Raw genomic sequence first — 16967 nt, 5'->3', positions numbered from 1 at the left:
TGAGGAGTTACAGCCACAGGGACAGGGGTGAACTGTCACGTGAGTCCTCAAGAGCAAGGCTTTGGAGATAGAACTACAAGAAAGGAGTAGTTAACACTGATGGGGTCCCACCTTCCCCCTCCCTGCAGGGCTCAGATGAATTCTTTGCCCACTGTCTGCTTTCTCTTGTCTTTCTCTCTTCACGACAACATAGTTGGGGTGCAGTGATATCCAGACTCCATCACGTTTGCTTCTGTGACCTCAAGACTTAAAAGAGCACCCAGTTCAGGGAAGGCACTCCATCGGTGTATCTGGGGAAGAAATGAATACGTCTAACAAACACAAAGGAAGAAATGCATCCAAGTTCCCTAGTGACGGAGTCTGGCATGCTGACCCCAGAGCAAGTCACGGAGGAGGGCAGTGCCTTACCGAGGACTGAAGAAGACCAAGAAGGCAGAGGAAGGGGCTCAACACTGTCACCCACATCAGATTGGCCTCATCCTGACCCTGCACCAGTAGGCCGACATGGACACTGAACTGCCCTACTCCTACAGCCTGTCACTGGCTGTGAAACATGAGAAATGGAAGGGCAGAGGGCGTGATGGTGTCCCCACCGGGCAGCAGTCAGCCATCCCTAAAGAGAGAACAGGCAAAAGCTACGTCAGCCCACACCTGCTGGAGCCAAGCAAGCAATGGAGCCAGCAACCCTGCAGCGTCGCCTGGGGGTGTTTGTCTGGCTACCTAATTTGCTCAGGCTACAGCCCTCCCCCAGCATTTCATGTCCATGGGAGACTAGTTCCTGCCCTACCAAGTGCCATGATGGCTCAAGTCGGTTGTACAAAATGCTGTAAGTAGTCTACATATTTCCTCCCACCTGCCTTATGTCGTGTCTAGACGGTTTATGAAACTCAGCACAATATGAGCGCTGTACAAATAGCTGCTGGACTCGGTAGCTGCTGGGTAAAGCTTCTCCCAGAATATTTTCCATTCCAGGTTTTCTGCATTTACAGGTAAGGAGCCTGCTGGTACAGGGGGCCAGCTGAATGCATCAACCTCCCAGTAAACTGTAAGCTCCTGGGGAGGGACGCTCACTTCGGTGTTCTCCCAAGCCTCAAAATGAAGACCGAAGCAAACCCTCGGTGAAAATCTGAAGCATGACCAGATGGATGCGGATGTTTATGCTTACAATCAAGTGTGAAAGTTCTCAGACACAGACCCACGTCCAAAATGGCACCAAAGACACTTCTGTATTCCCCGGATGTGCCCTCTCCAGAAATAACTTTCCTTGTGATCATACAGAAATACACGTGTGTGTCAGCAGAAGTCAGGAGACCAAAGCCCTGAATAGTGCTCTACGGGTCACATTCTTCTTACAAGATATCTTGGATGTGTCTCCTCCCACCGTTAATTATAGCAAACATTTAAGCTTGCTCATGCCTCTCTCTCATTATCTCCTTACCAGTCAGTCACGGTCATTAACAAAATGGGCAGCAGAGGGCAGTATAGACCTATGAGTTGATTCCCGCTCCTGCCCCCAATCCTGAGAACTCTAGATAAAGGAACCTGCTAGGAGAGAAAATGATTCCCAGATTCCCAGGTCCCAAGTCCTGCTTGTATCCTCAAGGCTTTTGCCTCCCTTGCTAGTCCCTCTGTTAAAACAAACAAACAAACAAAAGATGTGCTTGTGCCAAGGTCTGTTTTAGACCTCCCTCTCTCTCATCCTGGTGCAAAGGTAAAATCAAATGACAGGACAGGGTCCTCCATCATGCCACCTGCACTGCACACAAGGCTGACCTCTGACCCTAGGCGGTGGCCATGGAGGAAACAGTCTCAGAACGCATGATCTCCAGGTTACTCTGTGTGACCCAAGTCTCCTGAGAAACCGTGCAGACTTCTCCCCACATTTGAGCATGTGGTTCCCAGCAGAGAGGGGCCCCATCCAGTCCTGGAGCACCCACTCAAAGTTGAGCAGGGGAACATTAGAAGGCCAAGAACAATGTGTCAAAAATCAGAGACCCGTCTGTCCTTGCCCTGTCCCTTACTCTGCAAGCCCTTGGCCTGAGTAGAGGGTTCCTCTCCAGCATCGTTATTGGGGGCAAATAGGAGCTGGGAACAGTCATCCCTTTCCAAGCAGGGCCTTCCTCCCATATACCAACACTTTCAGACTCTTGTTCGACAGCCTGGAGCTGTCCACTCCTTCCCGGAGGATGGCAGAAGCCAGCCTCTTTCCAAAGACCTCCTCCCACCATCCTACCTTCCTTAGGCTGACCACGTTCAACCTAGGGGCAAGAGCCTCTGTCTCTCAAGCCAGCTTCGTTTTCCCCGATGGCCATTTTGGAAGCCTTTAGTGAAAGAGGTCTTGTGGTCCTGAGCATGAGTGGGTCTGGCTCTACCAACCCAACCCAATGAGGAATGTAAAACCACCACTTCCCAGTCAGCATCTTGCACAGCCACTTACAAGAGATTTCCAGGTGGTGGCCCTGGGGAAGGCACATGAGCCTAGGCTTTTGCTGGGGAGGCTGCTCTGGTTCTTACAAGCACGGAGACCTGCCCATCCAGCCTGGGTAAGGAGTGGATTGTAACAAAGTCACTCTACTCCTAGCCAACTGCTATCTTCTAACCCAATGGTCGTGAGCTGTGCAGGTGGGAGAGTGGCTGGAATTGAATGCCGCTTCAGTTGGGGAGACCATCAAAGTGCCAGGGCCACTGCTTTGCTGGTAACATTGGGATTCAGTTCTGGGTGAGCACTCGCTCTGCAGCTGACCGTTGGGAGCACCAGAAACACTGCCCTTAGCTTTTCCAGCATTCTCTAAGTTTACAATTCCTTATGATGCCTTCCTATTTGGAGTATCAGAAATGTCTTCTCCCTTTTTTGACTTACCTTTCATTGAACCTTGACTTCCCTGTGACAAACTCTTGCCATCTCCATAAGAAACCACCACCCCGCCCTCCACATGGCTCCAGCCAGCAGCCTGATGCCAGGTGCTTTCCCTCACCACACCCGAGCCAAGAGCATCTCCTGCTAGCTTTCTCCAAATCCCCCGTATCCACTCAGTTCTCATCCCTGATGGTCCACCTCCACTCTGAGACTATCCTGCTAGCCCCAGAAACCTCCCAGCCTACCCGCTTCTCCACAAGGACTCAATGACCTTACCATATAAAGGAAGCATCACTCCCAGGCTTAGAACTTTCCTGAGAGCCTTGGCATTGCCCCTGGGACACACCTCAGAAACAGAAGTGATGGTGCATACAAAGTTCGTTTTAGTGACTGACTCTGAAAGTAGACAAGGAGACATTGGAGACTTCAAATTCTATCTGTAATGTTTCAAATCAGGGTAGGAAGATTGGGGGCGTTGGCAGGCTAGCGGAGGGAATATTGGGAGAGATAAATAACATTAGTAGCTCTTTGAAAAATTTGTCTGGACACCTACTGCTATAGATGCTTCCTAAATTTTATACATATATGGTTTTAATATATATGCCAAACAATGGACAGACAATACTCCAACTAGAATAGAACATGCTAGCAAATAAAAACCCCAGTACCAGGAATGGATTATCTCTAAAAAAAAGAGGTGGTTGTTAATCAACGGTGGAAAAAATAAAAGAAAACTCAAAATTGTGTGGGTCGGGGTGAGGATGGAGAGGGTAGATATGGGAGGAGGTTGGAAGGGGCAGATATAATGAAGAGTGAAATAACACTGTGTGGAGTTCTCAAAGACTGAATAAAATACTATTTTTAAAAAGAAAAAATAGCTTAATTAAGCATCATGATATATTCATGTGTGCTAGCCCTGAAGTAGGCACGTGAATCTGCTGCAGGTATCTCTGTACTTTGGTGCGTGTATTGGAAAAGCTAAGTGTAAGAAAACGTCTTTCTTCTGTGTAGCCTGTTCAAATAACTCTTTCACCATTGGCTCCTAAGAAAGTCAGAGAGGCGAGGTCAGCCTTCAGTCAAGGCTGGACCCAGGGAGGCAAATGGCTGTGTCACCTGCATGTTGCATGCTAGTGAGCTCCTTCCTGGGTCCTAGAAGCCTTAGAGGGAGCTTTCTCATGCAGCTCACAGGCTTGTCATTTAACAAGGGGGTGGGCTCGTTATGAGAGAGCAATTACTGCCAGAGTTGGTAGTGGGAGTGATAGGTAATGGAAGTGACAAGTACAGGCATCATAGCCACACACCCTGGACCCTGGATAGTGTAAGTGCAGTGACATCACACACAACCCTGCTGGGTTGTCTTTCATCTTCTCCATCAGAGATGGTTGGTTTCTGTCACCTTAACACAAACAAGAGGCACCTGGGAAGAGGGGGCCTCAGTTGGGGAATTGTCTCCATCCGACTAGCCTGTGGGTGGATCTGTGGGGCATTTCCTTGATTAAAATTATTGATAAGAGAGGGTCCAACCCACTGTGAGTAATGCCACCCTCCGTCAGGCGGTCCTGGGTTCTATAAGAAAGCAGACTAAGCAAGCCTCGAGGAGCGAGCCAGGAAGCAGCGTCCTTCCACGACCTCTGTTCCAGGCTCTAGCTCCAATTTCCTTCCGTGCACCCTGCATTGGTTTTCCTCAGTGATGGACTACAGGCTGTAAGCTAAATAAACACTCTCCTCCCCTCAGCCGCTTTTGGTCAGTGTTTTATCACGGCCACAGAGAAGCAAACAGGGATGCCACCTGACCATGGATGCAAAGTGAATCAATCGGATTGTGACTGGTGTTGGCATCTCCTCAGAGCCGCTACCTCCTAGTGCCTAGAAAGAAGTTTTGAATCTGAGAGGTGACTGAGTGCTTCAGAGAATATGTGATGTCATCCAAGTGGTGAAACTTAGAAGTTTCTGGTCTGTGCATTCCATGCACTATATATGTATAGATATAGATATAGATATAGATATAGATATAGATATAGATATAGATAGATAGATAGATAGATAGATAGACAGATAGACAGATAGACAGAAAGATAGATATAGATAGATAGACAGACAGATAGATAGAATGTATATATGTATATATTTGGTGATTTAAACATTTATTTCAAAACTTTCTCTTTTTTTCATTTTTCTTTATTAAGAAATTTTCTACTCACTCTACATACCACCCATAGATCCCACCTTCTCCCTCCTCCCACCCCCCAGCCCTCCCTCCCAAGCCACCTCACATCCCCACATCCCTCAAATCAGGTCTACTCTGGTGACCAGTCTAGTGAATACCCTAACCACCGTCATAAAGCCTTTGTCCAATGACTGATGGAGGCAGATGCAGAGATCCATGCCCAGGTGCCAGACTGAGCTCCAGGAATCCAATTAATGAGAGAGAGGAGGGGTTCTGCAAGCAGGGGATGTCGAGATCATGATGGGAAGACGTGCAGAGATGACTGGCCACACTGGTGGAAGCCCATGAACTGTGGACTAGTGGCTGTGGAGCCCCCATGGGACTGGACTAGGCTCTCTGGATACGGAAGACAGTTGTTTGGCTCGAACTGTCTGGGGGCACCCAGGCAGGGGGATCAGGATCCGTCCCTGGTGCATGGGCAGGCTTTTAGGAGCCCAGTGCCTGTGGTGTGATACCTTGCACAGCCCTTGGTGCAGTAGGGAGGGGCTTGGACCTGCCTAGGCTCAGTGTGCCGGGCTCTGCTGACTCCACATTATATATTTTAACAGAGAAAGGTTCTGCCTCAGGTGACCAACAAGCTTGAGTCTCGGTCATTGTTCAGTTTCCCTTTACCAGAATAATGGAAGTGCATTCAAAGGTCTTGGGAGAATTTGTGTCTGATAAGCACACAGACTGATTACCCCGTGGCTTCCTCTCATCTCATCTCCTCACACATTAAGTAGCACTAAACTATCCAGGAACATTTTGGTGATCGATCCAAGGAGAAGTTGTCAGAGATGCATTCGGGCTGGGTTCGTGGGATGTAGATGAGTGAAGGCTGTTTCACTTTACAGTTAGGTTATTATGCTCCATTCCCTACCATACACAGGGCTAGAGATCCAGTAACTGTGGGGTATCCTGATACGAAGATGCTCCCTACTACTGGAGATAGACAGGGACATGTGTGGAGCCAGGCTCTATTCTGCAAGACAAGTTCCATCACCCCCTGTGTATGTGAACTTTTAATTGAAGGATTCTGTTCTCATCAGTATAGAGGCCTATCAATTTTTTTAAATTCCATTTTAATTAACTTTAGGACTAAATTATATTTTAACTATATAGACATAAAAACTGTTCAGTAAAGAATACTTGAAAGTTATCATTATGTTTATATCAGTTTTTATCATACTAAAAATTATCATTTTGCCTGTTTTTGTGTCAAAGAGGAAACCCTGAATAATAGGAGTTTCAGACCCCATAGAACCTGCGTTTGCCATTTTCATAGCAGACAAATAACTACACAGGAACTCTCCAGAAGGCTCGGTGCTGTGGGGCTGGACAAGAAGCTTGTGGGAGTCCTGCACATGCTAGTGCCCATGTTATAGACTGTGCCTAGAGATGAGGCCCAGTTTACCAACCAAGGTCGTGTTGGTCTCCATCGTATTGGCCTGTAGCACGTCCGTGGGGGCGTTTTCTTGAGTAATTATTGATAGGGGGGGCCCAGACCACTGGAGAAGTGCCACCCCTAGTCAGGTGGTCCTGAGTTGTACTAGAAAGTAAGCTAACCAAGCAAGAAGCAAGCCAGTAGGCAATGTTCCTCCGTGGTGTCTGCTTCAGTTCCTGCCTCCAGATTCCTGGCTCGAGTCCCTGCCCTGACTTCTCTTCAGCCACAACTCATCCTTAAAAATAGCCCAGTGGCCCCAGTGTGCCAGCTCAGCCAGTGAAGCTGCAAACTTTTGCTTATTCCTACAAGTAAGCTGGGCCTCCCCAGATGATATATTGAAGCCCTCACGCTGAGTGTCTATGGAAGGAGCCAGATTTTGACATAAGTCTCTGGAGATGAAATGAGATGGGCCACACTGGATTGTGGTGAGCCCTAAGTCAGGTAGGACTTATGACCTTACCGTAAAGTATAGTGGGCACAGAGATGCAGAAGTAGAGAAAGCCCTGTGATGACAGAAGATCCAGGTGATGCATCAAAAAAGCCAAGGAATGCTAAAAGAAACTCACCAGCAAGATCCGAAACTCATTTGAAAAAAAAAAAAAAGAGGTTGGGGATTTAGCTCAATGGTAGAGTGCTTGCCAAGGCCCTGGGTTCGATCCTCAGCTGAAAAAAAAAAAAAAAAAAAGATAGAATACTCCCCCTGAGCCTTCAGGCAGGGTATGGCTCCAGCAGCATCATGACTTGATTATTATTATGATGACTGCAGGAAGTCACTGCACATTATGAGTGAGGCTCATTTCAGGGGTAGCTCTTTATCTGGGATGCCCTTGCAATTGATATTTTTGGAGATCCTAGTAAAGTTGCAAGGCTCAGAAAATTACAATGTTCAAACTCCTGCATGGCCAGCTTTCTGGCTACCCACTCGAAAATCATTCCCCAGCAGCAGGGTTGCCCTCTCCACAACTGCTTCATTTTTCTTCATGACAGACACTGACCTCCACTGCAAACTATATTCTGTATCATTCCTTCTTGCTGACTCAGTAGAACACGAGCCATGACGGTGAGGACTATTCTGAGACATTCACCAGTGCCTGAGAGCAGTTCCAACTGGAAGGCCCACACTCAAGAGCGATCCGATGAGAAATGAATGATCTACAAGTAGCTACTGAACAAGCAGATGAAAGCCACATGCACCGTCACTGCTACTCTCCAAAAAGATTGCCATTCCTAGAGTTCTTCAGAATGGAACAAGTACACCAGTGAAGAAAACCTATCTTCACATCAATGTCTAAATGATAAAGTTTGTTTCTGGACACACAGTTCTTCGCTAAGGACTGCCTCCCTAATATAGAAGGGGTGTGTGGAGTACCCATCTTCCCACAGGGAATTCCTTGTCTTGCAGCCCAGACTGGGTGGGTGCTAAATTTTCATCAACGCAACTGCACAGTGCTTTCCACTAGGGGGCAAACTAACAAAGGCAGAGACCGAGGCACTTAGCCTGAGTCTATTTGTGGTGATGATCATGAATTCATGGCAATTATGATGCTCATTCTCCTCTCCAAAAGAACTGTATCTGAAGATCACCCTAATTAAAAAGTGAGTAATGAGTACAGAAGTTCCCGCAGCACAAAATACACTCACAAAATTCAGACATTTGAAGGCGTTCAAAGAATGGCGATAACCCAGCATGTGTTCATCCCTTGATCTAAGCAAGACTATAGGGGGTGAGAACAACCAGTTCTAACTGAGAGACTTCAGAGTCATTCTGTGGTCCAGCTAGGACACTGCATCTCCCTGTGTTTTTGTTTGTTTGTTTTGTTTTTTTGGGTTTTTTGTTTGTTTTTTGTTGTTTTTTGTTTTTCAAATAAAGTGACAATCTCTGCTCTCTCATGGGTGTGGGAAGAACCAGGTGACTACCATCAAACTTGCCAGAGAATCAGGGGCTTGAAATTATGACACAAACTATTGTTTTATAGTCAGTGTACATATTTGCCTTCCAGGATAATGGAAGATCTGTTAGTCTGCCTGCTGTGATGGTTTGAATAAGAATGACCCCCAAAGGCTCATATATTTGAAAGCTTAGACACCAGGGAGTGGCACCTGGTGAGAAGGAATAAGAGGTGTGGCCTTGTTGGAGGAAGTCTGTCACTTGCGGTTGGCTTTGAGGTTTCAAAAGTCCCAAGCCAGGCCCAGTGGCTCTCTCTTCCTGCTGTCTGCAGATCTGGATATAGAACTCTCAGATATTTCTTTGTTTTGTTTTTTTTTTTTTTTTTTTGTTGTTGTTGTTATTATTATTTTGTTTTACTTTTTTCTTTTTTTTATTATTAAGAAATTTTCTATTCATTTTACATACCAACCACAGATCCTCCTCTCTTCCCTCCTCCTGCCTACCAGCCTTCTTCAGTACCATGTCTCCCTATACACTGCCATGCTCCCCACCAAGATGATAATGGACCAAATCTCTGAAACTGCAAGCCAGCCCTAGTTAAATGCTTTCTTTTCCAAGAGTTGCTATGATCATGGTGTCTCTTCACAGCACTAGAACACTGACTAGGACACCTGCCTTGGAGTGAGCTGTGATCATGTTACTAAACAATGGCCAATGGGAGGCAAGCAGGAAAATACTTGCTTTCTCTCTGTTCACTCCAAGTCTAGTTCCAATATTCCAGGTGCCATTTTGACTTTGGGATGGGACTCATGTACCAAAGATGCACATGCAAAGAGATAGCACCTGAGGAACCATGAACCACAATACCAGTTCTGGGCTTTCTATTGCAGACTAATGTGAGGAAGATAAAGTTCTGCCTCCTTTAGGTCACTTTTTATTGGGAATTTTCAGTTACGTCTTTCGAACATGACCCTAATTATCTCCAAGATGGCTCTAAGACTCAAGATAGTTTGTATTCTTGTATCTGGATTCTCAGATCTTTGATGATCTACAGGATCCAGAGATGATGACTAAGTCTCAAAAGACTTCTAAAGGCCAATTTTCTTGTAGACCCTTTGAGCCTCTTAAAACAGACAATGACCTCATGCTACCAAGATCTGTTTACTGTCTAGCCTCTATGAATTGAACCACTGCCCAAGTCCAAGGTACACAAACAGGCTGCGGTGTCCAGTCACATCCCCTTGGATAGGATGGATAGAATAGTGGTTCTTACAGTGTTAGCTCCAAGTGGCAGTAACAATAGACTGTTGAGCCCAAACTCAGCCATGCTGCATCAGAAACTGTGCAGATGGGCACAATATATGGTGATCCTAGTTCAGCCAAAAGCTTGAGAACCTGGATTTCTGAATGGAATTTCACTTGTTGTTACTAAAGAACAACCAGGAGTTAACTAAGAAAAACTGGAGCTCAGGGACTTCCTAAGGACATGGGAAGAAAGAGGCTGGAATAGTCCTCAGGGTTGAGGACAAAGGTACTTAACTCCCATGAACTAAGTAGTCTGATATTTACATTTGCCAAGAAATTCCTCCGTAATACGGAATTCAAAATTTCCAACTTACATTTGGCTCTTCGCCTGTGCTTCTTGAGTATGACCTTCAAGAATGAAAAGGGCAAGTGCAGCCTCGAAAAGCAGATGTGCCAGCCTTCTCGACACTGGGGTAAGAGGCCTCCAGGGCCTGTCAGGTGGAAGGCTGACATCTGTTGGCTTTCAATTTATCTCGTTGGCTTCACTTCAGTGTGGTCTGGTAGCTGGAGGGAGCTGGCTCTGTAATGAATATAGACTTCCAGCCCACCGTGGTCAGTACTTCCTATTCTCAGGCCTCCTTAATATTTGGGAATAATTTACAAATCTCTGGATTTGAACCCCTGACCTCCTCTCAGATGGATTCAGGAAAATGGAACACCAGCAGGTAGCAGAAAGGTCAGAAGAGGCTTTGACAGAAATGTGCAACCAAAGAGAGGATCCTACATGTGGGATGCTTTGCCAGTGAAATGTCTCAAGCTGTGGCCTTCAGAGGCAGTGAAAACCACAATGTCAAGACCTCAGCATAAAAGACTCATCACTTGGATGGTGGCTGCTACTGTGACAGAGCCTGGGCATCACTTTTGTGGCATGACACGTAGCTTCAGGTAACTCTTACTGTTTCTTCACCCTGATGGAATTCTATGACTCTTTTTCTGACTTTCTGTTGCTGGCAATTAAAATATGACTAACACAATGAGCAGGAGAGTTATAACAATCAATGGGCCCTTAGGAAAATGAGAGCTACTTAGAATCTGTTACCTGGTATGGCAGGGGTTGGTGGCTCTGACTCTCCAGGAATGTTGTGGGTGAAAGGAACACTCACAGCCAAGGGCACACCTGGGCTGAGCTGAAACACTCCCTGCAGGCAAGCTTTCAGAATCTGGGGGCTGCTCCCACCAAACTACATAAAGGTCATGAGGCATCAAAGACTTCAGGCTAAGCCATTTCCGTTTTCAGACATCCAAGTGAACCCAGCTCCACTCAAAACACAGGGGTATCCTTTGAAGGCCAGGGTTTCTTTCTTTTCCTCCTCCATCTTCAGTTTACTCAATCCCATTCTCATCCCTCTCTTCTAGAATCCAAAAGGCCATGAGGCCTTGCAGACTACACTACTCTGGGATCATCAGATCTGGGGGGAGTCCTCTCCCTTCCTGACTCTCTTCCCTGCCCTCCACTTTCAGCAATTTACAGACACCAAGAAAAATGATAAGACATTTATTGAGTCATCTACAGCAGTTTGACATCCTTAAAATCCCAGACAAGGTGTGAGCACAGCGTTAATGGAGGCAGCGATAGCAGTGAGGTCCGTGGGATTTATCTTTATTGTGGGAAATTAAACCCAGACGGGTCCAGCTCCCATGAGTGGGCCTGGAGCCACGTCTGGAGTACCAAGGGCTGAACCACTCCAGCCCTGACAGACGCAAAGCCTCAGAAGACAGACAGCAGACAAAACACACATGGCTGAGAACAGACACACCACAGGACCTGGAGTTCAAGGAGAGGAGAAAAAATGGGCATCTGGCCCACTTGAGGACTGTCCATACCCTTGAAGGATTCCTAGGCAGATGGCATAGAGGTGCGTGCTGCACTCCTAGAGCTCTCCCGATCCTTACCTTCAAAGCAAACTGAACAACATGAAGAAGATAAAGCTGGAATTCAATGTCCATCAGAGCCCCGTGGCCTCACCCTCACCCTCAGTGCTGGTGGTTTTACAAACGGGGTGATGGTTAACGCAGGAGGGCTCAAAGCAGTAGACTGATTGCAAGGGATGCCTTATGGGGGTCTTCACCCTAAGAATGGGCACATAGCTGTGTTGTTTTCAGAGCTTGTAAACTGATGGGGAGCATTTCATTTCCACTTCATCCCTAGCTAGGGGGCAGATGATGATGTAACCATGGCCACACCATTGCAGATTAGGGGGTTGAGAACAAGTAAGTATGAAGTCCCAGAACAGATGGAGAGGGCTAAGTTTGCTAGCAAGCATCCTTATACTGCACCAACTCCATTGCTTCTCCTGTATTGTATCATGGACTCCTGGACTTTCTGCTGGTGCAGCCTCTCCTACAGAAGGTACAGTGTACTCTACCGCTGCCTGGAGTGTTACATATGGCTCACATGCAGGGCTGTGCAATACAGATAGGGCCACATTCTCACTCAAAAACATGCTCGGCCCACCTGTTTCCTCATGAGCTCATGGGGAAGGTTTATCCTTCAGATCTCCAGGTCAATCCCAGCTCTAATAGTCTTTGAGTTTCTCCTTATAAGGATGACTCAAGGTCAAAGAGCAGGTAAGCAGCAAAGCTGAGGAGCCCCAAGTCCCAGGCTTCCTGCTCAAGGATCTTCCAGCTGGCTTCCAGGCTCCGTAGGCTCAAGTGGAATTTTCAGGGTCACAGTACTTGCTGCCTTCTCTTTGTAGGGGGCAGAGGGCACACAAGGCATTAAAAGTCTCTCACAGCTTTCCTTCTAAGGAAGAGAGGATACAAACCAAACAGAGGAGGCCCTGGTGCTAGGCGTCAGGTGCCAGGTTATTTCCACCAATGGGCCCTGATGAAGCTCCCCATCCCTGTCCCCAGAGAAGTCAGTTCAGGGTCAAGGTGAGGTTAGGAAAGGACTCACTAGGGCTCCTGAGCACATCAAGGAGGACCTCATCACTGCACATGAAGGTGGAAGTCAGATCTTGAGCATTGGTGGATGCCAGTCTCAAAGCTGCAACACCTCCAGAGCCCTCTGACTTGCTGGCAGCCTAAGCATTCCTGTTGTAGGATCCCATTTTATGAGGACTAGACCCTTTTCGGATACTTCCTGCTCCCCATGTAGCTGGACAATCATGACAGGAAACAGGACAAGTCAAGGAAGTCCTACTCCATAAACTATGTAGTCCATGGTATCTGGCCTTCAGGGTTTCATAGAACAAGACCCCACTTCCCAGGAATGATCCTCTACAGACCAGGCACCCCTTGGATCTGCTCTGCTCCTCAAGATTTCTAAGTCCATGAAGCCCTTTTTACCCACCAGATGGGATTTCTTAATAATTTTTCCCTTCTCTGGGTCCAGGCTGTATTACTGCAAGCCTTGCCTGGGGCCCATTCCAAGGGAAGATGGTTGGTGGTTAGATAGACCCCCAGAGGTAAACTGGGGTACACACAAATCAGTAAGTCTTATTGCTTATGCTATAGATGTGAGAGGGTCAAAGGGAGGGGCTTTACCCAGCCTTCTGCTGTCCCTTCACTGCTGTGGCCTGAGAGCCAGACCCTCCTGGAACATGCGGAATCCTTCAGGTACATCTGCTCACAAGACTAGCAAAAATAGTAGTAATAATAACAACAATAATAGAAATCCTTCAGACAGAAAAACAGGCAAGAGGAACCTGGAACTTGTAGGAGGACGCAGGCCCAGGGCTCAGGAAGCAGCGAGGGCTCAGGGTTGATCTGGTTTTTGCTGTTTTGCAGTGATGCAACTAGACAGTCACAGTTTCTTCTTCCACAGTGAAGCAGACACGTGGGTGCGGGTGATGACAAGGGAATGGAGTGGGGTTCACCCAGGGGCCACACCTTGGATGGAGGGTGCCACAGGCTACCTGTCTCTCTGCCAGGCCTAGAAGGCTAGCACGTCATATCTGAGGTCCCAATCAAATGACCATGGCCTGAGCTTCCCTCTGCTCTAGAAATTTGCACTGTGGTATCCAAATAGGAAAATACACCAAACGTCATTCCCCTCACCACACACATGCACATGCGTGCACACACGTGCATGCACACTCCTTCAGTGTGAGCCAACGGGAATCCTGAACCATGGCTTCTTCTAAATAACTTGGGCTCCCTAGTAGTGTCCAAAGTGCAAGGTGATCAACAGATTCTTGTTTGGCTGATAACCTGGTTCTCAGGACAGGGGAGCGGACAGGACGGGGGAATAAAGTGTGGAGTAAAGAGCCAATGTACACCCAGTGGCTGGTCCAAGCCCCTAAATGTTTCTGGGAAGGAGGAAGGAGGTGCTTTCCCCTTCTGGCTTTGCCAAAGACCCCAAAACTGAATTCACTGGTCAAAAATGCAGAGCTGGTCTCTACACCATATCAACTAGAACCTTCTCCAGTCTAACGGCTCTTCCAGCATCACCGTTTCAAATCTCCCATAGTTCCTTCTACTTAATACAACAGCAAGCAAGGCAGCTTCCCACACTCCCCATGCATTCCGGAGCACAGTCATGAACAAGTCCACAGGGACAGGGACAAAAACAAGCATCAACGTGGAAAGAGCTGGGCCACATGGCCCCATGGCACTACTTTTTTCCCTTCTCTCTTCCCAAATCTGGATGTGGCCTTATGTTAAAGTCGTGGGTTATGGCTGTGTGATGCACAGCCGGAGAGCCGAGATGGGCACTAGAGAGCCACCATTCTTCCCATCAGCCACTTCCGCTCATGCACATGACAGACACAGCATCCCCTCCAAACATTCTAAGAGGCCTGCAAGTGATTCAAATGTCAAGGGCACATGAAGGAAGTCTTGCAGACCACTGAGTTTAGTCATTGAGTCCAGGCTGGGGGCAGCATCTACAGTTTTTCATCATCTGTAGAGGTGGGGCTGTGGGGAGCCCTGGACCCAGGACTTGGCTCATAGAAATTGAAAGTTGCTTCAGAACTCATTGATATCACTGCAAGGTGGCTGGTTCATTCTAGACATGGCTTTGACTTTAGGGGAAATTGAGAGAGGAGAGCTAGGGGCTCTCTGTGGTTGTCATGGCTGGAGAACAGCTTCTTCAGACCATCCATTGTGAGCAAGGAGGGTAGAAATGAAGTTATCACATGATCAAGTCTTGAGTCAGGGAACAGTCAAAGACATGATAAGATCTTCAGCTATTCCATCTTCTTCCCAAATGCATCTGCATTTCTGGCTCTCAGCTCTTACATCAAATGAAAAGCACCAGAACTTTCGCTGACCCTCACCCCACCCCAACTTAAGTCTTTGATTGAAAGAGCCCTGCAACCCTCCCATCATCCAGGTACACAGGAACTGAGCACCTGGACAACCTAGATGTCAGGTAAGCAAAAGGAGCCTCAGGTTGACCACTCCAAAGGATGCTCTAGCCACTGAGCTGCATCCCTGGCCAACTACAGGACTTGGTACAGGCTAAGAAAGGCCCACATCCAAAGTCAATTTAGTGAAAGACTTCTGGGGTGGGCACTACCCCAGCCTCCCCAAAGCAGATATGTTTCAGCCTCAGCTCACAAGGCCTTACACCTGGGATCAGGCCATCACTGAGGCTGGCCTTGACACAGTAGGTCAAGCTGGAACCTGGCAGAGGTGAGCAAGGGCATGGATTGGGGGGAGATATGGGGCAACTTTCCAAATTTGAGGTGTATTTACATGTCAAATTGGGCTCAGATGGACCACAGTAGGTGGGACCCAAATAAGAGGTGCCATATCAGCCTACACCCCATCTCTCTCTTCACCCTTGGGGAGGAGCCCAGCTTCCTACCCAGGGCCTGCCCAAGGAGAGGGGAGAGGCACAAACATGCGCAGGCGCTGGCCTGCAGCCCTGGCCTGTGCAGGAGAAGGGAGATAGGGCTCAGGTGGCCAAGTTGTCGGCCGGGAGGCTGGACATACGGAGCTGGGAGCTGCTCTTGCTCAGGATGGACAGCTGGGTCCCTCCATTCACTCCACTGCTGGCCAGGGATGGGTGCCGGTGCTTGAAGTCCATAGTGAAGTAACGGTTCACCTTCCAGCTCCGCCATTTTCTCTTAATCTCTGCCTGTACCTGCAGTGGGCAACATGTACATGACTTCCCAGTGAGCATCTTCTATGCCCTGGCCTGGCACTTTCCCAGCTGCCATGGTAACTATCTACCCTTCATCTCCCACTCCCCAGCTGTATCCTGCAGCCTTGTCCTAGTCTGTCTTGGCAAAGCCCTCAGGCAGCTTCCTGATGTCCGGGCCTCTCAAAGAACCATCCTTTGGTACCATCAAGAGCACTCTCCTAGAAACCCCTTGAAGCAAATAGAGCAGATAAAGATCATCACCCTTGCTGCCACTGTGGGATGCATATGAGAGTTACTCAAATAACTTGAAATATCCCAGATGCCCAAAGCCCATGAATGGTGATATCAGCATCTCTGGATATGTCCTAGACATCCACAGCTTTGAACGCTTCCAAGGTGAGAAGATTTCTGAGACAGAGAGTTATAAAATAGTCCAGGCCTCTTGGCAAACCCCCATGTAGCTCTGTATATAGTAAATGGTGGCCATGCCAAGAAAACGTAAGCCTCCATATGGCACTTCAGCCAGGCCCCTTTATGCAGTATACAAGCTGCATGACTAGAAGAAGCACCCATTCCCACTTTCTCCACTTCGTGCCTCCACTCCCTTGGCAGACTCCTAACAAGCTGCCCATGCTCCCACCTCTGGCTCTCCTAGGATCTTTAAGCAAGGCCCTCTCTGGGATCTCTTGATCTGTTATAATCTGATCTAGGTTGACCTTCTGATCATGGGGGCTTAATTGTCTTGAGTCTCAGATGCAAACAAGAGGGAGAGCCTGCTGAGGGCAAGATCTTTTCACTAAGACCTCAGGGAAAAGACTTCTTTCCACTTGCAAACTCATCCCACATAGCCAGTACCCACCACCTCCCTGGCATCTCTATCCTGGGTTCTGCTCCAGAACATTACCCCAGCAGGCTGGAGAAAGAGCCCTAAATGGTAGCTCTGGGAATGAAACACCTCAGGGAGCCTCCAGGTTTCTTCAAGGTTTCTTTCAAACTCTCAGAGGCTCTATGCTAGCAGGGATGGTCAGGCTGGCTTACTGGAGCTCAGCAGCTCTGTCCGTCATAGCCTGATGGCCTATAGGTACTAACTCCTGCTCACTAAGGCATGTCTTTTGTAAGGAATGTGCCCGGGAATTGTGCTCTCAGCAGACTTGATGCCGTCACCAACTGTACTCCACTGTCTTCAGTTTTGGCCTTAGTTGCAGAGTTGGAGTGATTCCGGAACAGGTGGGGATT

General features: G+C 47.8%; 1 protein-coding gene across 4 annotated transcripts in view; it reads right to left on the bottom strand.

Moving 5' to 3' along the window:
* Positions 1-11179: 11179 nt before the first annotated feature.
* Adcyap1r1 (ADCYAP receptor type I) overlaps positions 11180-16967 on the bottom strand; it is a 52713-nt gene continuing 46925 nt past the window's right edge. For 3 of the 4 annotated variants that reach the window (XM_036182583.1, XM_036182584.1, XM_036182585.1), the window contains one exon: positions 15652-15731. In XM_036182583.1, coding sequence (XP_036038476.1) covers positions 15715-15731 — 17 coding nt within the window. In that variant the 3' untranslated portion in view covers positions 15652-15714. Of the gene's footprint in view, positions 15732-16967 lie in introns of all 4 variants that reach the window. The other variant, XM_036182586.1, reaches the window with a different exon arrangement.

This window comes from Onychomys torridus, chromosome 3, assembly GCF_903995425.1.
Source record: "Onychomys torridus chromosome 3, mOncTor1.1, whole genome shotgun sequence".
In the NCBI taxonomy this organism is placed as follows: domain Eukaryota; kingdom Metazoa; phylum Chordata; class Mammalia; order Rodentia; family Cricetidae; genus Onychomys; species Onychomys torridus.
This window is presented reverse-complemented; position numbering and strand designations above follow the sequence as displayed.